Below are 27,096 nucleotides of genomic sequence, written 5' to 3'. Positions count from 1 at the left end.
ACCCAGCAATTCAGAGGGAGAGATGGGACTAGGAGCCACTTTCAACAGAAACATATTTGAGAAAAATTACAAATGTCTAAAGATGTGCTTTTATTTTATTATTTCTGTAGCACCCACATGCTCTGAAATGTGAAACTGTGGGTTAACACAACTAGTTTCCATGAACCAGGCAGCCAGCACCATTCAGGAAACCTAACATTATGGACAAAGAAATAATCCCAAAAAGAAGAGCTGCTGGGGATAAAAGAGATTGATGGTGAATAATAAACTGGCTTGACAGGCAAGCTCTTGCTCAGCGATGTGAAGAGAGCCACCAAAGCATTTAGGCAAACACATTCAGGGAAAACAGTTCCATACTGGTAGATACTGTCCCTAATGCAAGAAGTACCTACCAGCCCAATCTAGTTTGTACCTCAGGGTGAAAACCAAATATAATTTGGCCAGTCAAAACTGTTTGGGGTGGAGGGAAATGGGGAGAGATGGTTGCTAGATCATTAAGTATCCAATATCCACTGAAGTCAATGGAAAGCCTCCCCACTGATTTCAATGGGCTTTGGGTAGACCCTTATATCATATGCTGAAGTGCTTACAATATTAATAATAGATTATTACAAATAAGTTGTATTATTAATCTTTTATCATCGCATAGGCCTTGCATGGGATGTGGCTGGAGGGTGAGTACAAGAAAATGGACTGTTTGGCTTGCCTTTTTCCATTTGGAACTATCTCCCTCAACCCCATTAACGTTTGTTTCTAGGAAATTTATAGAACTGCAGACATTGGTAAATAAATTCCTTATCAAACCTCACACAAGATCGCTTCAGTCTATGATAAGATAAAAACAGGTTTTCCTGCCATGTCCTCACACTGTCTGATTTGTGTGGAAATGTGTAACCTGGCTATAATATACTTTCTAATTTTTGTTCCTTTGTAAGTCAGCAAAATAAACAACCAATGAACCTGCTGAATAGAAATCCTACATTTCCACAAAAATAAGTTATAACTTCATGGAAAAAACCCTAAGTCAGGAGCCCCTGCAGGAACCACTTTTTAAAGCAGCCCTTTTAGTTGCTACCACTTCTGCTAGGCAAATAAATAAGATGACTTCTCTCATTATTACTCCCCACTACTTGCAGCATGATGAACATGGTCTTTCATTGTCCACCTGACTTTATCCCTTACTGGAACACAGAATTTCATAAAACTGTTGTTTTCCCCCCATCATCTCTCCAAGCCCAGTTTCCTCCCAGGATATAAAAACTACATTTGTCCAGGGTTAATGTGACATTTTACACCTCATTCACAAGAGTTTAGAAAAGCCAAACAATCATGGTGTGCTTCAGGAGATAGTACCTGTAATTTTACAGCATCTAAAAGCGTGCAAGGTGACTGACAGAATGTATGAAAAGAGATGGTCCCCACTTTACAAAGCTGAGGCTGGGATTTTCAAAGGCAATTAGGCATTGATTTTCAATGGGAGTTGGGTGCCTCTCATCCCTTTGGAAATCTCAGCGTTAACATCTAATTTAGCAAATAAGGACACAAAGGAAAAGCTGCCACAAAAATGACAATTGCCAGATAGGCCAAAGACTTTAATTTAGTAGCAAGCTAGTCAATCATATTTATTTAGGCATCACTCCAGAGGGGTCTCTACTTCTTGGGGAACGAGAGCTGAAGGAATCTTACCACAGATATTCAAGACAACATGATATCGCCTCACATTCCTAAGGCACTACCATCTTGATCTCACTGCTTCTCTGAATGTTTCTTTCAGTATCATTGTCTTTCAAGCAGCACAATAAGATGACTGCCCTGTCTCTGTGATAGAGTGGGAAAAGAGAAATGTACAATGAGGCAAAATTACTCACTACTATTTCTGTTTATGGTTTTCTGCCGTCCTACATCCCACCTTCTTCCCTGCTCAAGAATGGTGACACTGTATTTCTCATCGTCCCTCACACCATCTTGGTCTCTGCCCCCAAAGACTTTACAATCTATGTATAAGACCGGAGATAACCAACAGATGCATGGAACACAAAGTAACAGTGATATGGTTATGATTTGTGTATTAAGCAGAAGTCACAGCACCTCAATTGCCTACCCATTGTCAAGTGTTTTGCAGGCATCACACCATTAGTGGTTTTAAGGAGAGATTTAAATAAGGCTATTGTAATAGCCTTGCAGATTTTTACCAAGAGCTCCTCCCATGTATAAGTAGGGATGAAGAGAGAAGGTGTAATTGTGCCTGTTGGAAAATTTGACAAACAGCCATTACAGCATGTAATTGATATAATTCAGGTCTTAAAAGTGCAAAAAGTGACACTGATAATATATAAATCTCCAAAAGTCCAATTATCTCATATGTTTTCAGTTATCTGTATGGGTATTATATAATTTCAGGATCTAGTTAAGATGAACTCTCACCAAACAAAGCACCACCCATGCAATCATTCTGTAATTTTAGATTGATTACATACATTCAAATTAAATCCTTGTTTGTGACCTAAACATTTCTTGGTGATCATTTTTATGACTACAATGTAATCTATAGTTTATAGATGTGCTTAATTTTATGGGGCACAAGTAACCGTGTAAGCACTCAGTCATTAAATAGTAATCATATGGCACATTATTCCCTGTGGTTTATATAGTCAAGGCTATTAGAATTAGCAAGGAAAGAATGGATACTTTTCTAGTAGTTAGCAGTGACAGTTAATAGACAGTCCTGCATGATAATAAAAAACCTTCCCCAAATTGAAATCTATATACCTTCAAGTCAGCAGTACTGCTATGGGTACCTGCATGGCCGCACAGTATGCCAACATTTTTATGGCTGACTCAGAACAACGATTCCTTAGCTCTTGTCCTACTCTACTTGCACTACACTGATGACATCTTCATCATCTGGACCCATGGAAGAGAAGCCCTTGAAGAATTCCACCATGTTTCAACAATTTCCATCTCACTGTCAACCTCAGCCTAGACCAATCCACACAAGCGGTACATTTCCTGGACACTACTGTGTTAATAAGCGATGGTCACATAGACACCACCCTATACTGGAAACCTACTGACCGCTATACTTACCTACATGCCTCCAGCTTCCATCCAGGACACACCACACGATCCATTGTCTACAGCCAAGCTCTAAGATACAACTGCATTTGCTCCAATCCCTCAGACAGAGACAAACACCTACAAAATCTCTATCAAGGATTCTTAAAACTACAATATCCACCTGCTGAAGTGAAAAAACAGATTGACAGAGCCAGAAGAGTACCCAGAAGTCACCTACTACAGGACAGGCCCAACAAAGAAAATAACAGAATGCCACTAGCTGTCACCTTCAGCCCCCAACTAAAACCTCTCCAGCGCATCATCAAAGATCTACAACCTATCCTGAAAAATGATCCCTCACCCTCACAGATCTTGGGAGACAGAACAGTCCTTGCTTACAGACAGCCCCCCAGTCTGAAGCAAATACTCTCCAGAAACCACACACCACACAATAAAAACACTAACCCAGGAACCTATCCTTGCAACAAAGTCCGATGCCAACTCTGTCCACATATCTATTCAAGGGACACCATCATAGGACCTAACTACATCAGCCACACCATCAGGGGCTTGTTTACCTGCACATCTACCAATGTGATATATGCCATCATGTGCCATCAATGCCCCTCTGCCATTGACATTGGCCAAACCGGACAGTCTCTACGCAAAAGAATAAATGGACACAAATCTGACATCAGGAATCATAACATTCAAAAACAGATAGGAGACCACTTCAACCTCTCTGGCCACTCAGTAACAGACTTAAAGGTAGCAATTTTGCAACAGAAAAGCTTCAAAAACAGACTCTAGTGAGAAACTGCTGAGCTTGAATTAATATGCAAACTAGATACCATTAACTTGGGTTTGAATAGAGACTGGGAGTGGCTGTTTCATTACACATATTGAATCTATTTCCCCATGTTAAGTATCCTCACACCTTCTGGTCAACTGTCTAAACGGGCCATCTTGATTATCACTACAAAAGTTTTTTTCTCCTGCTGATAATAGCTCGTCTTAATTAATTAGCCTCTTACTCCACTTTTTCACATTCTCTGTATGTGTGTATATATATATCTATATATATCTATATCTTCTTACTATATGTTCCATTCTATGCATTCAATGAAGTGGGCTGTAGCCCAAGAAAGCTTATGCTCAAATAAATTTGTTAGTCTCTAAGGTGCCACAAGTACTCCTGTTCTTTTTGCGGATACAGACTAACACAGCTGCTACTCTGAAACCTGTCATTTAAAGTTAGAATGTTTCCAAATGGGCAGCTGATGAGGATGATTACAACTCACCAAAAAATCAGTTTTATTTGTTTTATGCCCAATAGCTAGGCCACACATTTAAACAAATACTGTCTTCAAGATAGGGCTAGAAAGAGGTTACTGGAATGTGGCCACCAGAAAAAGGAGCTGTGACTCTGTACCTTACATCTTCAGGAACTAGCAAAACCGAAGGTAGATGTCACCTATGGAATGGTTAATTTTCTAGAGGAAGTAAGTGGGAGTCTGATAAGGGGTTTTGTAAGAGGGATGGTTTGTGGATGATGGGAAGAGAGATCAGGTTAAGAGTCTTACTACCAGTACGTGTAAATGGGCCACTGCCAGGAACGTCACCTTAACATGGTCTGCTCTCTCTCTCTGAGGCTCCCCCTCGTTGCCTGTTCAAGACCTTACTCTTAGGCCAAGAACTGGAAGAAAGAAGTGAAGTGCATCAGAAAGTTAGGCTGGGTAAGGAATGTGGAGTTGTAGTGGGTTTAGCGGTCATCTTTCCCTCTCTGGGTAGGAGAGAGGCCACTCCACCTCACTGTGTCACTGTGGGTCAGCCCAGTTGCAGGGGGAATTAGAGACTCAAGGGTATGATCTTTGAGGCCCTGTCCCTCAAGCAGCGCAGAGCCGCAAACGGTTAGGGGGCTCTGGCCCTCAAGTAGGGCAGGGCAGCAAACAGTCCAGTGAGCTCTGGCCCTCAGGCAGGGAAGAGTAGCAAACAAACTGTTTGGCCTAAGGTGGGGAGGCTGCCACCCCAGAAGTGGGATTGGCAGCAGGGGGTAAGGGGACCAGGGCCCACCCTACTCCACTGAGTCCCAGCCCAGGACCTGACATTGGTGGAGGACTCTGCCACTGGGTCAGTGGAGATCCTACCGAAACATGCCAGTTCCAGCTCTGACAGCAAAATGGACTAAAGTCTGGTTTCCTTGGGCCACTTCCTACCACAATCTGAGGACGGTCTCTGAGCTCCACAGGTCCTCCATCTCCTCGCAGTATTAGGCCACCAGCAATCCCAGATGCTCCTCTTTGGGCTTGGTCTTCTCTGGGAGCAGGCTGCAGCCCAGTTTGGCTACAAGGCTGGAGGCCTGCAGCAAACAAGAGGCATCTGTCTCCTTCCCTGGCTCCTCTTCCACTGAGGTGTGGTCCCCGCTTCTTATACTTCCTGTTCTACCTCTCAACTTCCAGTGGGAGGGCGGAGCTCAGCCTGACTTCACCCACCCAGGCACAGAGAGAAGCCCCTCACCCTCTGGCTCGGAGGGAAGCCACTCTGCCTCACTACAGGAGTTCAGAGTGGATCCATGTATGGAGGGAGAATTAGCAGTGATGTGAAGTGACCAGAGACCACAAATCTTTCCAACCACCATAGGAGCTATATTAGTGCCATCTTCCAATATAATTGTATCCACCTTGCTAGGAGTACAACCAAGGAAGGTCTAGTGAGGTGGGAGGGAGGAAGGAAGGACTGAGAGAGGGAGTAAGAGAGGGCTTGTGTTTGGAGTTTCTACTGGTGAGGGGAGAGTGTGGAGGAAGGATCAAGCATACTCATCTTTGTTGCTATAAGGGTTACTTCTATAGGAGATCAGTGCTTTGATCACCTCTTTTCCAAAACAATCCTATTAAATTGATGAAGTAAGGTGATACATGCATTCTTAGTTACAGCAGGATATGTCTGACTCTCTGCATGACCATGTGATTATTCAATGGACTCTCTGAAATATATTGACAAGGTTAAAATACACTGAAGCCACTCTGGAGAGTAAAAATAATAAAATACAGTACCTGTACCACACATGAATATGAGGATCCCTTTAATATTGGGTGTTATCTGAGCAGCCAATATTTAATTTAGCTCAGAAGTACAAATGATTCAGCCTTACTACCCATGATTAGGAGAGAGAAGTCCCTACCAAGGAGTATTCAGTTTGGTCAGTTGTATGCCACCTAGAACGGTATACAGAGAATATAATCAAAGGGGTATTAACCAGTGAGAGAGTGTTGGAATAACCAAATGTTGTTTGATTAATCATTGTCATGTATCTTTTCTGCCTGACTGATATGATGTACTCCAAGGTGGACCTGAAAACTGGACTTGAACCATTACACATGTAATGATATGAACTAACGTGATTTTTAATAACATCCAACTAGCTCCTCATTATATGGAGGAGTGGAAAGAGATAATGACAAAATGCAATGTAAATAAACAGTTTTTATAGAAATAATGCACTGCCTATGGCATGTGTTTGGTCCCTGGCCATGCAATGTTGTTTAATAATCTTCTTGTATAGGCCACCTCTCAAACCCAAAGGATAACAAGTAAAAATTGCATCTATGAAATATCATCACATCTTTATTCTCAATGGCAAAAATTGAAATGCAATATACATTATAAACAGAAAAACAGCTGGCTTGGATTGTGTTGCAAGCCACTAACAGTTGAGGGATTTGAATGACATCATAACCCGTGAGAGCATGTTGCTGGCCAGCTGGTGTTATTTATAATATACACATAACTGAGGAAAAATAAAAAGGCAAAAGTTATGTATTATAAAACTAACAAAGTAAAATTATCTCCTGCCTCTTGGCATTTAACTTGTTACCAAGACTAATTATGAAGAATACTAGTGAAAGGGTAAATTTCACTTTATTTTTACTGCACAAAAAAAGAGCAAAGTCATGAGACAGTGACCCATACTAGGCCAATAGCACTGCTATATTCTGACTCCAGGAGGTTCTAGGAAATGCTATCACTTCTCCCATGAGGTTGTTAAAGGTATTTTGTCTTATTTAGCACAAGTAAGTAAGTGCTCACCGAGCCTCATATTTATATCAAATTGCTAACTGCTATTTTAGGGTTAATATCACTACAAGCTGGAGGTTTCAATTATTACTCACTGTATAGACTACCAAATTTCCTACCCTAACAATGCAAAGGTGTATAAGCTGATAGATAGATACCCAGCTGAAAGTTACCATAATACACTTTCTTGTTTTCCATGGCAGCATAAGTTTTTTCATGTGCTAACACTTTTGTCACTAATGCACATTCTTTTAAGGGGAAAAAAATATGCTTCTGTGCTCTAGTTTTAAAATACAAAGGTATGATGTTATTTGTCACCATGCCCAAAAAAGTCCTTACTCGGTAACTTTGCCAGAAGAGGGAGAGAGAGAGAAGGCAAATGCTCCCCCAGCTGTTTCCTGTCTACAGTGTCTGTGTAATGTAGATAAATGTGAGGATTTTCTCTAAATCCCTCTTCTGTTTGCTAAATCTCACTGTCACTGCTAAAATCAGAGCAAATAGAGCCTGTGCAATGGAATAAAGTCCTCAAAATTGAAATGTGACATTGCTCTCAACATCCACATCTCTCTGGATTTCTTTTTTCTCATTATTTCTGCTAACAAATTCATTTCCAGACTTTGCACTTTTAAGAAGCAATGGAAAAAATCAAGAGTCTTTCAACACAATTATTAAAGTGCTGCTTTTGTGATTTCTTGAAGGTAAATCTTTATTACTATTTGAAATCATTTTGGAGTTTTATTTTATTGTGTATTGTCTGCTTCTGGCTAAGAGAGTGTTATGCACTTTTTAGTAACATTATTTCTGAACTGGAAATTATTTATAAATTGCTGAATATGCAGTTTTATATGATCTGAAAAATGGCTGTATGTGATAGTTGCAATTACATACCGATAACAACTGTAAAGGTAGAACTATTGCAGGTAATTATTTTAAATTCTGCTTCTGTTAGGAAAACTTTACAATATTTCTGTTATGTCAATATTAAAGCTTCCAGTTACATTATTATCTATAGTTAATTAATGTTGTTCAGCATAGAATAAGAACTTTTAGATATTTTCTGCAGGTGCAGAGGTTTATATTGATATATGCATTATACACATTGTAAATGTTAAAGTACTGTACTATTATTCTATGCACACAATATATAAAACGTTCATACTTTATGGTGTTCAAACTTATAGGTGATGGTAGCACTGCAGCAATGTTTTGCCACTATATTACATTTACTTATTTTTGTGCTTTCATATATTAAAAGTAAAAATGAAGTTCGGTTTGCCTTTTATATTAGAAACCAGTTACAACTCTTGCTGACCTTGCATATTCATATAGTTTAAACAATTGTACATAAGGAAAGTGGAAATATTCCCCCATCATCTTGTCCAACTTTTCCCTTTGTAGGGAGGGCTTTTTCAGGCAAAGTTTCATGGGATAATACTATCATTTTTATTCAGGAGTGCCAATTCTCTTTAGGTAAATTGGACTGCAATAGATGCACCGACCTCTGTTTCTATCAACTGGCCCACATTCAAGCTTCCATTCTCAGCAAAATCATATCTTTCAAGAATTATGTTGGGATTTTTTTTTTCCAATTTGCAAGCACAGTTTTAAGAAGCTGACACAGACTCCACAGCTATAATTACCTGAGGGCCCAATTCATTAAAAAAAAGTGCCTGTCACAAGCAGAATTCATCCACTTTCCTTACTATAATTCATAATAGCTTTTTTAAGTAAAATATGTGAATTGCAATTGAACAATTTTTTGGTGTCCAGATAGGCACCTCATTCCAACATACCTGAAAGATGAACAAATAAAGAAAGAGCTGAGCAATGCTAAAAGTTAAGAGACCTAAAAGTAATGGGCTAGTTCTTCAGTCAGTATAAATTGGCATAGCTCCATTGAAGTCAATGGAACGACACTGATTTACACCAGCTGAGGATCTGGTCCAAATGTATACTTTACTTACATGATAATTACTAGTGAATACTATGTTATTACATTGTAATTACATGTTTCTTCAGATACTCTGGTTTGGTAATTTGGTCCAGCAGTTTCATATGCAACCTGTCCTTCAGAAGATACATATAATTCTATTTTCTATATATATATAAATATATACATATAATTCCTATATTCTATTTTACGCTGTAATACATGCTACTTATGTCATTACTGGTATTTATACATAGTATTTATTATAACTGCAAATGTAATTAAATGGACAACTGTTTTCATGAATGTAAAGATTATTTACATACAATTTGTGCCAACTGATTTAAAGTTTTTGCAATGGGTGGAGATTAGAAAACATGAAAGGTGTAAAAGAGTTCTGGAGTGTTCAGCCTCTGTCAGTTCATTTATGTGCCACTATTTTGCACTGTTGGAACAGAACTGCAGTCATAGCTGGTTATGTTACTGAAGAAAGATCCATGGAAATTCCAGCTGTGAAAATATGATCAATCATTTGATGCAATTAACAGAAGTGTTTACCCAGGCTCATCCTGTACCTGTATTTGGTGTCCAAATGTAATTAAATGCTTCAGTAAACCCCACCCACCAACCAGTGCATTTTTTTAAATACCTCGGTTTTCTATTCAGATTGGACTCACAATAAACATCCTAACCTGTTGTAAAAAACCTGTGACCAATTGTGGTGTTACATTTCTGTAAGTATTTTTCTTATATTCCCCTGAGATGTAAATGGGAACTTTAATCTTATCACAAACATCTTGAATCAACTAATGGCACCTTTAATTAAAATGATAAAGAAAATAAATCCTGTTCTGGAATAAGTTTGGAGGGAACAGTACTTAACTTTTTTTTTTTTAAATCCATCAATTGAGCCCTATGAACATGTGAATCCATTTCTTTTTTCAACATTTTAACTTGTCTGCAAGTTCTTGATTGTTTTATATTTTGGGATAAACTGCAGAAATTCTCTGTGGTTGGACTGTGCAGCTTTCTTGGCCTGCACTAAAGGAAAAACACCGGAGAATCTGTCTTGTCCTAGCTACATGCTGATATTTATCTTACCATGTAACCCAGCTGAAAACTCTTGAAAAACATAAAATTGTTAAATTCTTAGGATTTATGTTTATTGCAGTCCCAAATGTTATTCAAGAACAAACTGTTAAATACATAATGTTCTTATATATACAAAGCCTTTCAGTCTACTGAGGCTATGTGTTTAACAGCTTTCTGATTTATCTCCTCTGAAGTAAGAGCTATGTTAAATTGCAGGTGCATCACTTTCTTATTTGAAATTCAAGAGTATGGAAGGGGAAAGCAGAAACTGATGGTGTTAAAATATGGAATCCTTACAAGAAATAATGCCCGATATTGTCAGTCATTTATAATCTGATCTTCTTGCATCTACCATTGAAGTCATTTTAATGCAATAACATTTTGTTGGTTTTTCCATGGCAAAATTGGCTAAAGACTCTTGTAAATGGGAATATAATTATTCTCATACTTTGTATGACATACTAAGGGATTTGGATTTGTTGGTTATTTTCACAGCAGAAATGCCATCTAGAAAAAAGGGAAACCATTCCAAATTATTTATATATTTTCTTCTTTTGAACTCTGCAACATGGTAAGCATGGGGCATGAATTTGGCTCATTGTTTGTCTCACTCACTGCCCCTACTACTAAACATAAATGGGATTTCCTACTATTTTAACAATGGTATTTTCTAAAACTGCTATGTCATTTCTACAGCATAAGGGTTCTGTAGCACTACACACAATGGATTAGATCCTTGGCTGCTGTAAATCAATACAGAAATGGAGACAAATGTGGCTCTGTCAATTTACATCAGCTGAGAATTTGGACCTTTAATATTTTTTCTAGGAAAGAAAAAACTTAGTCTGTACCACAACTACAAGAGAGAGAAAGTAATTATAATCTCTTCTTAATATGGTCAAGTTCAGATCTGAGCTAAATGGGTATAACTCTAACTTCAATGAAGATACACCTGCTGGCACTGAACTGAATTTGGCCCATAAACCATGACTAATTTTCATCTTAATTTCTTGAACATTTCCTGTTTCCTGCTTTTTCTCTCCCACCCTAGTTATTTTGGCCTCTCTCAGTTCCCTTGCCTTCCTTCTACTGCTTCCACATGCAGCTGCAACAAGTCAAAGTCCATTCTTAGAAGGTTCTTTACCTCTGTGTAAACATGAACCATGAATGTTCACCAGGAAGAAAAAAACAGGTTATAAAATGCATACAATGGAAAATGTAAAGACTTACAGTATTATCATGAGAGCTTTCTTAATATGTGGTTACTTTTATTTAACAAATTACACTGCGTATGCATTCCCAACTCACTGGGGTGCAGTATTTCATTCTCTTTAGGACTCTACTGGGAAACTCTGACGCAGTGCTTTTGCTTCTTTGGCAGGTGAAGATGCACACTGTGTCCTACATTCATCTCTTCTACCTTGGCCTGTGTTTGCTTACCTTAACCAATTCTGCCACCGCTGGCCCAGAGACACTCTGTGGTGCTGAGCTGGTTGATGCTCTTCAGTTCGTATGTGGAGACAGAGGCTTTTATTTCAGTAAGTCAACCCCTTCTATCGTTCAGCTTCAAAAATTTTCCACGTAATCCTTTGGGTTTTGCAACCACTACAAGCATGCACAAGAATAATCAAACCAGACTGTGAAGTATGGCTACTATCCTAAATCTTGGAGTTATCCAAATCTGAAGTGAACATGAAGTTTCAATAAAGCATAGAGCACAGTCTGAGTTCAGCTTATCTGAGGTTTTAATGGGTTTTCTTTTTCAACTATGTTATTCCTTTTAACCACTTCCCAGCTGCTTCTATTCCACCTGCTGTTCTGCTACCTTCTGCTGGCCTTCCATTGAAATCAATGGAATGACAGGACATGCTAGACCTGATAGGTTCATGTGGCAGCATAGTAGGTGCAGTGATACATGAATGTACCAATTTGTATATTATTGGATGTTCTATGTACTAAGACATCAAGCAATAGAAAACAAGTTAAGTACATACCACATCATGTTAAAAACACACTACGCTCCAAGATCCGGTTTGAGAGAGGAAATCTGGAAGGCAGAAAGTTACAACATTTGAATATCCATACACTACATCAATTCAGTTCAAGCGAAGACAAAATTAATTTGCATTGGGATAATGAAAAACAATAATCACAAATGCAGCCAACATTTCAAATGAATGAACTATAAGGCTGAACATAAGTTAACGCATGAATTCCTGATCTGAGCAATATCCCAAAAACTGGCCTTGATAGACCACTACAATATTTCACGGACTTAGCTTCTTTTGTATGAAACTGGAATAATGCAGTGGTAATTCAAACCCATTATACCTTCCTAAACAATTACAAAAACAACGATGAAGTGAGCTGTAGCTCACGAAAGCTTATGCTCAAATAAATTGGTTAGTCTCTAAGGTGCCACAAGTACTCCTTTTCTTTTTGAGGAGTTCAGTGGCACCTTAAAGATTAACAGATTTATTTGGGCACAAGCTTTCTGTTAGTCTTTAAGGTGCCACCATACTCCTCATTGTTTTTGTGGATACAGACTAACACAGCTACCTCTCTGATACCTGATACTAAACAATTATAAGTGGTCTGCAATTCAAAAAGAGTAAAGCTATGAAACAGAGGGAATTTCAGTGTCACTTCCTACCTGAAAGGTGGCTTATTCTAAGATTCCAGTGCATCGATATCAAGCATATTCTGGCTGTACCACTGATACGCTTCAAAATATCAAAGTTTCCACATTTACTCATGTTGAGTGCATCTCAGTCTGGTAACTACTCAGATTGCAGCTTTTGAGTCCACGGAAAGACATGTGGCCTCTAATGAAACTTTCAGTGATTTGCTAAAGAAAAGCCATTCAGTGTCTGGTGAGGTTACTCTAGTTGGTATGAGGCTCACTCTGTGCCTCTACTAGCCCTCATTTTGGGAAAACCACAAAAGATTCAGATCAAGTGCCTCAATTCTGGACACTTACCTGAAGCTTATCCAAATCTTTGGACGCTTTCTCCATTCTTTCAGTCTATTCAGATCCTTCCTTTTCTTTCCAGCCATCCCCAACCTCACTTCAGTAATGAAGTCACTTCCTCTTTTTCTTCCCAGTTCCCACAAGCACAATCAGTTTTCTGACACGGTTATCTCTATCTCCTTCATGCTTTTATTGTGAACTCCAACACCAAATATCCTCCTCCCTGGTCTCCTACAGGCTTTCCATTGCTTTGGTGATATCACACCAAGTACATTAGGTCTCTACTTATGTACAGCCACTGTCCTCAAAATTCATACGTTCTAGAGCTGCACAGGTCATAAAAACAACTCCCAAATGTATAGATATTATATATTACCATAATAGAAGGTGTACTGGACAAAGATACGTTACATATATTAAATATGCAACATTCTTCTTTGCACAATGTCTGCATAGTTTAATAATTATAAAATATCGATATTCTGATAGAAAGTTTGTGTTCAACAGACCTTGGAATGTGTTGTTTCTGTATTTTGGTGCAAGGGATTATAGTTACTGTAGATCTGTTAGTGCTTTATCTTTGAACACTGTTATTTAAATCTTTATAACTATCTTTCTATAATTAAAAAATTGAAGTGCTATGTTTTTTGAAAGCTATGTCCTGGGGTCAGAGTTGAGGCTGTAATTGTAAAGTTTAATGTTAATTTTTACATGTTTACATTTTTGTGGAAGTATCATGGAATCATAGAAATATAGGGCTAAAGGGACCTCGAGAGGTCATGTAGACCAGCCCCCTGCACTGAAGCAGGATTAACTATACCTAGACCATCCCTGTCAGGTGTTTGTCTAACCTGTTCTTAAAAACCTTCAATGACAGGAATTCCACAACCTCCCTTTGTAACCTTTCCAGTACTTAATATCCTTATCGTTAGAAAGTTTTTCCTACTATCTAACCTAAATCTCCCTTGCTGTAGATTAATCCCATTACTTCTTGTCCAACCTTCAGTGGACATGGAGAACAGTTAATCAGTCCTCTTTATTACAGTCCTTAACATATTTGAAGACTGTTATCAGATTCCTACTCAGTCATCTTTTCTCAAGACTAAACATGCCCAGTTTTTTAATCTTTCCAGACAAGTTTTGTAAATCTTTTACCACTTTTGTTGCTCTCCTCTGTACTCTCTCCAATTTGTCCACATCTTTCTTAATGCCCAAAATCAGACACAGTGCTCCAGCTGAGGCCTCATCACTGCTGAGTACAGTGGAACAATTACCTTCTGTGTCTTACATATGACATTCCTAATAATACATCCCAGAACAATATCAGCCTTTTTTGCAACTGCATCACATTGTTGTCTTATATTCAATTTGTGATCCACTATAACCCCAGATCATTTTCAGCAGTTCTACTGCCTACCCAGTTATTCCCCATATTGTTTTGTGCATTTGATTTTTCCTCACTAAGAATAAACTTTGCACTTGTTGTTATGGCATTTTATCTTGTTGATTTCAGTCCAATTTTCCAGTTAATTCCAATCCTGTCCTCCAAAATGCTTGTAACCTCTCCCATCTTGGTGCCATCTGTAATTTTTATACATACACTCTCCACTCCCTTATCCAAGACATTAATGAAAACATTGAATAGTACTGGACACAGGACAGACCTCTGCAAGACCCCAGGAGATACATCTTCCCAGTTGGACAGTGAACCATTGATAACTATACTCTTGAAGTAGTTCAAATGCTTGAATTATATGAGTAATTAAATCTATATATAAAACTTTCCTTATTATTTCTATTTTTAAGTGTAACATTCTTGATATTTATTGTTCTGATGTTTATTACTTACTTTAACAATGAAGATTTGTCTGGGATTTTTCCCCCTAAGGAATATTAAGAATATACTATATACTATACCTTGGGCTCCTATGAGATCTTCCAGAGCTTCTGAAAATGTTGACCCTCAGTACTTAAAACTCTGTGGGTTGACACCTCCCAGCTCGCCTTTTGCTCCAAGTTACCATGCCTCTAGAGCTTATAAGATTATTATTTTCTCCTGTGGAAAAATAAAACAAAAGTTTTTGGTTTTCCTGTTTTTGGTTTTTCAACAAAAAGTTGAAATTTCCCACAGGAAGCAGGCACTTCCCATGAAAATGTTCTATTGAAAAACAGTTTAGATCAATTTTTTTTTCAACCAGCCCAACACTGCTCTCCCCAGACTAAAATAAGTAAAGTGTCTCTTATACACACACTACCCCTCAACACTTCCCTGCCTTTTCCACTCAGCAAACCTGTTGGGGCTGGTCACAGGGGACTGCTGCTGCCACAGAGGACCACAGCCATGATTCAAAGCCAATTGAAGTCAATAGAAGAATTTACATTGGTTTCAATGGGCTTTGGGTCAGGTCCCAAAGGAAGACCTCAGTAGGTGCAAGGAAGGAGTAGCTTGAGGGAAGAGCAGAGAGGTCATTCCCCCTTTTCCTGTGAATCTTCATAGGTCTGTACAAGTGCAAAATCCCATGAGCCTGAGGAGGCTCAAAGCCCATAATGCACCATTTTGGAAAAAATTATCTTTTATTTCACCAAGCCTCATTTGGGAATAGGTTACATGTTTAGGTCTATGTATGCAATAAAAGGGGCTAGATGCTTACTAAGAGCTGTACTAAGTTCACCAAAGCCAACATTCCAGAGCAACATCTCAACTGAAAAGTTGGCAACTTCTCAAATTGACTTTCATCATATGAATTCTGATGCTGCGCACTAGCGGTCCAATGAAATACACGCTGAAGTCAGTGAAAAGACTCCCAGCTATTTTAATTTATGTTGGACTAGGCCCCATATATCAGCTAGGAAATCAAATAAATTAAGTTTCATTTCTTTTCTGCTTTCTTTTTGTTTATTTGGTGCCAAAAAAACCCATCCTCGGAAGACTTCTGGAATTCTGGTGAACACTTCTATGTTTAGGGTGTCATAGTTCAAAAACACATCGTTCAAGTCATTTCAAATTTTGTAGAAAAATCATATGTCAACCCTAGATCTAAGCCACAAATTTTGAGGCCAGTACATGGCTGTTGTGGGGTTTTTTGTTTTTGTTTTGTTTTGTCTATTAAGAGGTAGGGGCTAAGTTCAAAATCAGGCTTATGTACTTGAAACTCAGTTGCAACTGCTGTCATTCAATAATACTCAGTATTTTTAATATAGATATTAAATTATGTATTATACTGGTTATAGACAATAGTGTGTGTGTGTGTGTGTAGGGTAAATCTTGGCCCCATTGAAGTCAATAGGAGTTTTACAACATAGTATCGATGATACTGGTACATTGCCTATTATTAAGGTTGCTTGACACTTCCCATTATAATTCCCTGGTTTCAGTTGCTTATAACTTTGCCAACTTTTGGGCTCAAATTTCCATGCCAGGTATCTACATTAGGCTGAATAAAAAAAAAAATTCACCCAAAACAGTGTAATCATTTCCAAGAAGGAGACAAGGGGAAAAATACATTATTTTGCCCATTTTAAAATTTTCTGGTGATCTTGTCTTTGAGAAGCTGTAGCACCCCATACTTTGCAGCAAGATCTTGGAATTTAGTCTTTGTCCTGGGATGTGCTTTTTCCCATCCCCATGAAAATATGCATCCAAATTTGGCCAATCTCTGAGTCTTTGAAAAAAATCATAGTTTGCACATATTCAGTAAAGACTTGAGAGAGCCTCTCAGCTAAATTTCCCAGAGATCCCATCCACACTGGGCATTCACAAGCCCAGGGCTGAGCGGGATTTTCCCTGCAATTGCTGCTCTCGTATGCTGCAGGCCATGATGGGGCTAGGCATCAGACCCAAAATCTCTTGCACTCTCAATGAACCCCCACTGGGCCCAGGCAGTAAATGAAACTACCCAAATTGAATGCAGAAGGGACAAAAGCCAGACCCTTGATGGGACAGAGGAAGTAGATTTGGACAAGAAGCTTGAGAGTGGGATCCTGGGATTGGAGGCTGGGGGAGGTAGAGAGGAAAAGTGAAACTGAGAGTTCAGTGGGAAGCCTGGGACTGAGAGCTGAGGTAAGCGAGACTTGGATTGGCTAGACAAGGAGACTGAGATTGAGATGAGAACTAGTGTGGCAGAAGAGTGAGGTGAGAGGAAAGTACACAAATCTAACTATGAGCCAGGGTTTGGGGGGAGAACTGGGAATAGTTGGGCAAAGAGACTGAGATAAGGAGCTTGAGGGCACTAGGGGGGAGACACTGAGCTTGGACAAGGAGCCTGGGAAGGGAGACTGGTGGGCGTGGGTTGGGGGAGAGAGACAGATTGGACAAAGGACTGGAAGGGGGAACTGGGACAGGGATACTGGAGAGGTCAGGTTAGTGTATGCTAGGCAATGTGACTGGGACTGGGATGAGAAGCCTGAGGCGTGGAGACTGGGACTAGCTAGGTGAGGAGAATGGGACTGGGATGAGGAGCCAGGGTGGGACAGAGACAGGACTGGGATAGGGACAGGGCAGAAGCATTCAAGCTTGGGCGGAAATAGGCAGAACAGTCTGAACCCACTAGAGTACAGGGTTTCTCACAGTGAGCACTGTCCATCCTATTCATTGAAAGAGGCAGGAGTCCTGTGGCAAAAACAGTATGTGACTATGTAATTAAAAACTGTCTCATAATGCATATGCAAAGAGCATAGGTAACTTAATGCTGGCACTTTTGAGTGCTCGATTTTGCAACCTTCATAATGTTCTTTTAATGTGGGGTGGAGGGTTGTGTGTGTAATTATATGTAAAGTTAAATTTCCATTTACTAGCACAGCCAAGTATTTAGTTACAGCACATGCTATCTTCATTACCACTGAGGAAAGCAAACTTAACTAATGCTTAAGTATTAAACACCATGGAATTTTAGGTGAATGCAGTGCTCATAATAGGCTTTGTACTGATAGCTTGGCAGACTGAAGTCTTCTGCTTATTCACAGAACAAACACAAAATGGGCAGCCGCAGTGCAAGTTTCCCCACACTATTCTGCCAGTGTGCCTCAACCCTGATCCGGAGGGACCATCTCTAGGGCTGAGAGGGTAGTTCATTCTACACACTGCTTTTATATTTGGAGTTCTCTCCTGAGAATGCTGTCAAGAGTGCTAAATAGTACTTTCTATGATGGCAGTTTTATGATGTGAGCGCCTGTCTATTAGCTACAAGACTGATTCCTTCAATTCAACCACATCACTTTCTGTTGCTACCTTGTTAGAACTAGTGTACTAATCGGGGTTGGGCCTGGTTGGTATTTGGAAGGGAGAGCCCCAAGGAAAACAACAAGCTGCTGCAGGAGATGCATATTCAGTAAGTGGTATTCTTCCCTGGGAGTCAGTATTGAGCCAGTGACAAAGTATTCTATTAGGAAGGTGCCATCCTTTGGATGAGACTAAGAGAAGTCCTAACCACGGAAAAGATCCTAGCTCATGTTTTACAAGGGAAGAAAAATTAGCCCCAGTGGGCTAGTTTGGGAAGTCAGTCTACCTCCCTGCATGCATGTAACTGAATCCTTCTTTATTGTGTTTCACATCTACCTATCACTATCTATTTATCAGAATTTCTAAAGTGCCTGTCAACATGGCATCCAGTTGCTGCACATGCAAAACACTGGGCTCTGCCCTGAAGGGACAGTCAATTCTCCATCCTATGACACATGATGCTTTAAACACTGAATCCAGTAATGTTCAACAGCTGGTACATTCCATGAAGTGGTAGATTAATAAAAGCCCATATTCTGGCTTCTCTTGCATGGTTTCTGACATGGGCAGAGGAAGTATAGGGAGATTTGCATGTCCTTCTGTTCCTGCACTAATAGGCAACCTGAATCCCACACTCTGAGTTCACTAAGTAGGAGTTTGAGGACGGCCATAATGTCACTGCAGGTTATGACCATGTACCATTCCCCGTCCATACTGGTTGGCAGCTGAGGACAATACTGTGAGAAGCATGTGCTGGCCCCTATGATGGTGTGAGAGTCCTGTGCGTACTCCCTTGCTGTCTTTTCCCCACATGCAGAATTTCTGTTGCTTGTGCAAAGGACCACTGCATCTGTTTACTGCTACTGTGGCAACTAATGCCACACAATGTGACCCAGTGTATGTAGAGCTCTTTAGGTTTCTTAGGGGTAAACATAAAAGTAAGATATTAGTCAGCAGTGATCACTCATTTCACTTTCAGCCCTAGTGATCTTGAGTTTAAGGATTCTGTTTCAAATTATTATACTCTCTGAACCACCCTCCCTTTCATTTAAGATATTATCATAAGTAAGCAGAAAGTTAAAAGGATAAATATTGCTACACTGAGGTGGAATTCTGCAGTTTTGGTTTGCCATCAGTGTGGACCTTTCCCCTTGTTTCCCAAAATATGCGGTCAGATATCTATGATTCACTCAGAGTTTCAAGTTAGAATGAACACAGACAACTCAACTGACACCTTCAAGGGTCACCTGCTTTGGATTGAAACCAAACCAGTTAAGTGACTGCCTGAGGAAACTCAGGAAGTTTGTAACGAAGCCAGGTATAGAACACAGATCTCGTCCTGACGCAATCTTGTGTGTGAAACTCAAGATCATCCTTCTTTGTCATAGTTTTCTAGGCAATGTAGACCTTGTATTCTCACATCCTGTTATTTCAGGTTCATACATTGTAGACCCCGTGCTTATTTCGCCTGGCAAACTGATAAATCTGTGTGTAACTTGATCAGGAAAATAGTGTTATAAGAAGATTATTCTTCCATCATTCACATTTCACTAGACACTTCAGAGGTAAAGAATAGAAGCAGAACATCCTCCGGAGAGCTACAGCACAGATCAGAGGGGTAGAATTTTGCTGTAAGTGTTCTACTCTTCTTGTAATAGTTATTCTGTCGATTTCTCTAAAAGGATATTATTTCTTTGTTTCTTTATATAATTCAAAGAGAATAACAGAATACAGTTTACTCTAGCTCACACTTCTATGTTATGAATAAATTGAACTAGCTTGGGAGAGGAGACCATGTGCATTTTGCTCTAGGAAACAAGTCATATTGTTTTCAATTCAGTTCCTTCTTCTTTAAGAAATATGCATTGCCACATTCCCAAACAGGGATGGTTAATTTAGTTAAAGATGCATATAAGTGTTAAAAAATAAATGGCCTTTCAGATGCTTACATAATTTAATGAGTCATTCTAATTTCTCAGGCCCAACTTAGATGTAATATGTACCTGGGGCCATGTATAAAAATGGAAGCTAAAGTTAGGGACCTAGCATTATGAAGCTCTTCCAACATTCTTCAAAGAATGATCTGACGTGCTTCCTTACAGAGAAGAAAGAATTTCTGAACAGGAATGTATTCAGTGTTCTTGTAGCTGTGACAGCCCCAGGATATTAGAGAGACAAGGGGGTTGAGATAATATTTTTTATTGGACCAACTTCTGTTGGTGAGAGAGACAAGCTTTTGAGCTACACGGACCTGAAGAAGAGCTTGAAAGCTTGTCTCTCTCACTAATCGAAATTGGTCAAATATTACCTCAAAGATATTACCTCACCCACCTTGTCTCTCTAATAACTGGGATGGGCAGATTTAGGTTTTCCCAGTATCCAGCCCTCCCATTGCTTTTGACAACCACTGTGTGGACTATTATGGCATATTTTTACTATTGATTTTCTTACACTGAGACAACAAAACCAATGCAGTGTCCCTGGGAATGCTCAGAGATATTCCCCCTCCCTTGTACATGTCATGAGAATACTGGATTATTCTTCCAAACTCCCAGTTCACCAGGAAGTCAGGAAGAGTTAATGGGCAGGAATCCCTAAAATGAGACCTGTCATCACACCTCCCATGCTGTGTAGGAAGGAGGTATAAATGAAGGAGTCAGTATCCTGCAGAGAAGGAAATCAGTGGCCCAGTAATAGGTAGTTATGTGACCAGCACAGTGCTTCTGCTAAGTACCAGGACAATGATTCCCCTCCCTATTAATCAATAGCTGCTCAAAGTCTGCTTTTAAAATGGCTTTAGGATTTTTAGGCCTGACAGCAGAATTCATCAATGTAATTACAACAGATGGAATTGCATTGCATTGCATTCCATACCTCTCCCATACCTGGGGGGGGGGGGCCATGACAGTCATATAGATGCTCACTCCTCTAAATGTCCCAAGCTGAAAGCAATTATCTATTCCAAGTCCTGAAAAGAAACATTGAAAAGTTGCAATTACTGTACTATGTTCAACTGTATTAGGGAAATTTTTAATAGACATTTCAAAATATATCCTGGTGAAATAGATGAGCCTGTGTAGTAACAATATGGAAACCATGCAGTTTTGGATTGAAACAACTGTGGAATCAAATTGGATCTGACACGTACCTCTTTTGTGTCTATATAACCCACTACTGAGTGTGCTCTATGGATCCCTGCTCTGTGCCAATCCACAGAGGGTATGAGTTGTTCCAACCTCCACCTATAGAGTCTTGGCTGTTTAGCTCAAGATGCAGCAGCTCCTGCTTTTTATCTCTGCAGTTCCCAATTCAATCCCTGGTGTGATGACCTACATTTTACTGCCATTCATAAGAAACATGGAGGAGTGCCTTAAAAAGAAGCAGGGCCTATGAGAGAGAGTCTGCAATTTTTGCCACATTGGAAAGGGTTGGGGGGCTCATGCCACTGTGTTCTCCTAGAGAGTGTCCCAACCACAATACAAATAAATTTGCTTTTCATTCAATGGCACTACACTGAGCACAGTGATCAGCTGACTGGCTGCTCTGAAGCCGAAGCAGTGGGCAAACTTTCACACATGTACATCTTTGTGAAATGTCCCTATACGATTAAATCCAAATGAGAGTGCAGTAGGTTTCCTAAGAATTCAAATTATGTGTGCCCTCATCAGTGGTTAGACAAAAGAGATGACAAAGCTTGTCATGATGTCTGTCTTTATCAATGTGCTAGCTCAACTTTAACATTTAGCAAAAAGCTGCTACTTGATGTTTGATTCCTTAACTGCAGTTAGTTGTATGTGTATTTAATGCATTGTTTAGTCTCATGTTGGCTAAAGTCACTTAAAGAAGCAATTGGCAAGCTCAGTGTTAATTCTTGGCATTGCTGCCCCTCTTACTTTTTCACTGAACCTTAAATACCAAGAAAAACCCTTGACTCATTTTACTTCTGGCATATTCCTTTATGCAATTGGCCAAAACCTTTGCACATGGTCCTCTGCATTTGTCCTGATATTATTAATGGCTTTGCAATATTTGATCACAGCTGCTAGAGTCACAAAGACAAATCATACAATTTTGACCAAGCCCACACAGTCTCTTAATTCAAACCTTTTGCATTAAATGCTTGAGCGTCTGAGGCAATCCATATTGTAAGTGTTTCAGGACAGGGAATTCATAAGGCAGCCTCTCTAGTGACTCAATTCAGCAGTCTATGTCTATTCAGCAAAGCATGTGCTTAAGTCCCACTGATTTCAATGGAATGTAAGCGTGTGCTTAGATGTAAGCATGGGCTTAAGTGCTTGGCAGAATAAGGATGGATTTAAGCATATGTTCTAATGCTTTGCAAAACGTCTGGGATAAGTTTCTCATTTAACCAAACCTAATATCAACATTCATACTTAAAATGAGCCCATTTGTTCAAAATTATGACTACAAATTAAAGTAATTATGCGCAGCTAAGTTATATTTCAATGTAACTAATAAAAAACAAATTGAAAAGTGATATCAAATTCTTTCATGCTACTCCTACCAAAGATATTGGGCCAAATTAATGCCTGGAGTAACTCTAGGGCCCCTTATGTCAAATGGAAAAAATATTAGAAATTCATAACTATTTTACAATTTGGTTTAGTGCAAATATGACAGTCACCATCTAAACTGCTGCATCAGAGATTAAAGAGCTAAAAACCAGAGCTCAAAACATTTATCTCCACAGTTTTGAGCTAAGGAGCCAGTCTCTCAAAGGGAGAGCAGGAACAGATCCATATCTTCTGTGCATCAGGCACAGAAGGGAACATGTAACATACACTGATGAGTGGGCTGCACACAACAATCTAGAGTTTAACAGTGTCATTATAAGCACAAGTTTAGACAAGTGAATCTAATTAAAATGTCTCTCACTGCCTTCCTGATCCAAAATAGCTCATCATAGTCACTTGTTAACCAATAGTTCTCAGCAGAGGGTGACAAATTGCTTTACTTCTATCAAGGGGAGTAAAATTAAATGATATCCCTTCCCAAAACTTCACTGCTGATTTGAAACAATTCTAGAGATGGGTTTATTTTGTCAGTGTTATGGCAGCAATCTAAGTTAAAATTCTGGTTTTTAAATCTCTATCATGTAAACCTTTTTTTATGAAAAGTGAAGAATGGACGTGACTCATTCCAATCACCCTGGCCAAGTAGTTTTATTACTGAAGATAAATAAAGGGTGAACACCTGTTGACCAGTTCTACCTCCAAATGAGGTAAGCAACAAAATAGCACAACCAGAAATATTGCAAACTAACCAAAATGATAAACACTACAGCAAATTATTTAATCTTAAACAATTCTCTCCAACAGTCATCCAACACTAGTTACTGAATCATGAGATAAAAATCTAAACTCTACACACTTGCCATCTCTTTCAATGCAACACCAATTCTACATTCCAAACAACTGACAGACATCCATTTTTAACGACTCTACATGGTCAGATTTAAATGCTGTGTGTTTTATGTGGTTGTGGAGGGAGAAAGTGTGTATGTTGTGGATGGGGGATGTGGATGAGAATGTGTGGAGAAGGTGAAATTATGGTTGCAGGTTGAAAAAGATGAGGAAATCCTAATTTGGAATTCCCTGGTGCTTTTGATGGATGTGTTGCTGTTGTATACACTTCAGCAACCTTGACTGGTTTATAACAGAGTTTTTGTTTGGGATGCATATACACACACAACATACTGATGTTTTCTATTATGTCAGTCAGCTCTGTCAATTAACAGACAAGTGCTTGTACTATTACTAAGAGCTTTTTTAAAACATCTTTTTGTAACTTTTCATCAGCCACAATAGCTTTTTGGGAGTTAATTTGGACATCTATTTTAGTTTAATATGCATGTTCACATTCAGCAATACTTCAAAACTCCTGTAGATTAGAAAGTTGTAATGTCGCGCCTCTGCATCCCCTAAATTCCTGAATTACTAGCCAATAGGTCATCCAAGAAGCTTAAATTTTCCTACGTATTTTAAGTTTTATGTTTCTTTCCATTAAAGTTTCCAGCCTTTCAGAGACATATTTAGTTTGGCAGAGTGACTCTGGTGACTCATGGAATGAAGAGATTTTAGAGCAAGCTACTGAAAATGTATCCAATTTCTCCTTGTGTAATTTGGGAGCAAGCTACTAATAATACATGTAATTTTTCTTGGTTTAAACAGATGCATTATTGCCAAATATTTATCCTGTATAGAAGTCTTGTTATTCCTGAAATATATAACAAAGATCAAATGCAAATATACCTGTGCATTGCTTTATAAGATATTCCTGGCTCCTTTTCTAATTGTTTTTGGCACTGTCCCCTAAATCAATGGGCACTGAACAAAAACACGGATCCTAGTGAAACCTTTTCCAGTTTGATCCTAACTATACTTTGGAATTCAGCAAACAAACATTCCTTATTAGAGTAATTATTTTCTTTCTACCAGGTTCTGATCAATGACACTGATGTTACTTTCCCATCATTTTTGCATGAAGAGGTGTGTTGTTAGAATAATTCCATCTTCCATGCTATATTGAATATTCCATTGATTCTTTTGTCAAATTAAGATAAGATGTTTTTCTCTTCACTCAGTCCTTTCTCAGCCTGATGATCAGTGACAAGCTTGTGTCATTTTTCATTTATATGAGTACATGCACCTGAAAGATATAAGGCTAGAAATATTGCATAATGTAATAGTGCTAGCGGTTCCTCTCTGTAGTTTCCTTTTATGACAGTTTACTTCTAATTTTACAAACCTCATTAAGGCCTGGATCCTCCCATCTGATCCAAACAAGCTGTCTCCTGTGCCTTTCAGACCCGCACTTGACTCCAGTAGACTCCACCGTGGGCATAGCTCACACAGATCACTACAAAAGGTTCCCCCTCTCCCCCCCTCTCCTGCTGGTAATAGCTCACCTTAAGTGATCACTCTCTTGTTACAGTGTGTATGGTAACACCCATTGTTTCATGTTCTCTATGTATATAAATCTTCCCACTATATTTTCCACAGTATGCATCCGATGAAGTGAGCTGTAGCTCACGAAAGCTTATGCTCAAATAAATTGGTTAGTCTCTAAGGTGCCACAAGTCCTCCTTTTCTTTTTGAGAATACAGACTAACACGGCTGCTACTCTGAAACAGATCAGATTGCAGACCTACATTTGCAAACTCGAGCTTGTGTTAGTTGGGTCTGACTTCAGTGGAACTCTGCATGGACACAGGGATCTGCTCATGTGGATCATGGTAGCTGAGCCTCCTCCTGCTCTTTTACTCAAGCAGAACATCTGATGACTTCAGTGGGAGTTTCGTAAGAGTGCGAACTCAACACTGGTACAGCAAAAGTGGAAAGAGAAGGCAATCACTGTATATACAGATTATACCAGGTACAAAGGAAAATGAACAGCTTCTTAAAATACAATACATGGTGTGTATTGCTGGGTATCATGAGAAGTCAGTTGTTGTATTTGAATGCCAGTGAAAATGAGGTAGGCTCGGAAGAGGCTAAAATAGGGAAAGAACCAGTTAAAAATTACTCAGACAAGTTAGATGCCTTCAAGTCACCAGGGCCTGATGAAATGCATCCTGGAATACTCCAGGAGCTGACGAAGGAGATATCTGAGCCATTAACAATTATCTTTGAAAAGTCATGTAAAATGGGAGAGATTCCAAAGACTGGAAAAAGGCAATTATAGTGCCAATCTATAAAAAGGGAAATAAGGACAACCCAGGGAATTACAGAGCGGTCAACTTAACTTCTGTACCTGGAAAGATACTGGAGCAAATAATTAAGCAATCAGTTTGGAAACATCTAGAAGATAATACAGGTGATAAGTAACAGTCAGCATGGATTTGTCAAGAACAAATCATGTCAAATCAACCTGATAGCTTTCTTTGACAGGGTAACAAACCTTGTGGATGGGGGAAGCAATAGATGTGGTTATTTCATTACTTTAGTAAAGCTTTTGATATTGTGTCGCATGACCTTCTCATAAACAAACTAGGGAAATGCAACCTAGATGGAGCTACTATAAGGTGGGTACAAAACTAGTTGGAAAACTGTTCCCAGAAAGTAGTTATGAGTGGTTCACAGTCATGCTGGAAGGGCATAACAAGTAGGGTCCCGCAGGGATTAGTTCTGGGTCTGGTTCTGTTCAATATCTTCATCAATGATTTTGGTAATGGCTTAGAGAGTACACTTATAAAATTTGTGGAGGATACCAAGGTGGGAGGGGTTGCAAGTGCTTTGGAGGATAGGATTAAACTTCAAACTTATGTGGACAAACTGGAGAAATGGTCTGAAGTAAATAGGATGAAATTCAATAAGGACAAATGCAAAATACTCCATTTAGGAAGGAACAATCAGTTGCAAACATACAAAATGGGAAATGACTGCCTAGGAAGGAGTACTGCAGAAAGGGATCTGGGGGTCATAGTGGACCACAAGCTAAATATGAGTCAACAATGTAACACTGTTGCAAAAAAAGCAAACATCATTCTGGGATGTATTAGCAGGAGTGTTGTCAGCAAGACACAAGAAGTAATTCTTCTGCTCTACTCCATGCTGATACAGCCCCAACTGGAGTATTGTGTCCAGTTCTGGGCACCACATTTCAGGAAGGATGTGGACAAATTGGAGAGAGTCAAGAGAAGAGCAACAAAAATGATTAAAGGTTAGAAAACATAACCTCTAAGGGAAGATTGAAAAAATTGGGTTTGTTTAGTCTGGAAAAGAGAAGACTGAG

General features: G+C 39.2%; 1 protein-coding gene and 1 long non-coding RNA gene across 2 annotated transcripts in view; one reads left to right on the top strand and one right to left on the bottom strand.

The window, feature by feature from the left end:
- The first annotated feature begins 7,443 nt into the window (after positions 1–7,443).
- The window catches only part of IGF1 (insulin like growth factor 1), an 81,157-nt gene continuing 61,504 nt past the window's right edge, over positions 7,444–27,096 (top strand). The window contains exons 1-2 of the mRNA XM_007072268.4: positions 7,444–7,829; positions 11,535–11,691. Coding sequence (XP_007072330.1) covers positions 7,767–7,829; positions 11,535–11,691 — 220 coding nt within the window. The 5' untranslated portion in view covers positions 7,444–7,766. The remainder of the gene's footprint in view (positions 7,830–11,534; positions 11,692–27,096) is intronic.
- LOC119563841 lies at positions 11,619–15,169 on the bottom strand. Its single transcript, XR_005222535.2, has 3 exons — positions 15,042–15,169; positions 12,148–12,200; positions 11,619–11,758 (listed from the first exon to the last, which is right to left on the bottom strand). It is a non-coding gene; the product is annotated as an uncharacterized LOC119563841 (long non-coding RNA).

The sequence above is a fragment of the Chelonia mydas genome, chromosome 1 (assembly GCF_015237465.2).
Source record: "Chelonia mydas isolate rCheMyd1 chromosome 1, rCheMyd1.pri.v2, whole genome shotgun sequence".
NCBI classification, from domain to species: Eukaryota; Metazoa; Chordata; order Testudines; family Cheloniidae; genus Chelonia; species Chelonia mydas.
Note: the sequence above shows the minus strand (reverse complement) of the source record. Positions and strands in the feature narration are given on the sequence as shown.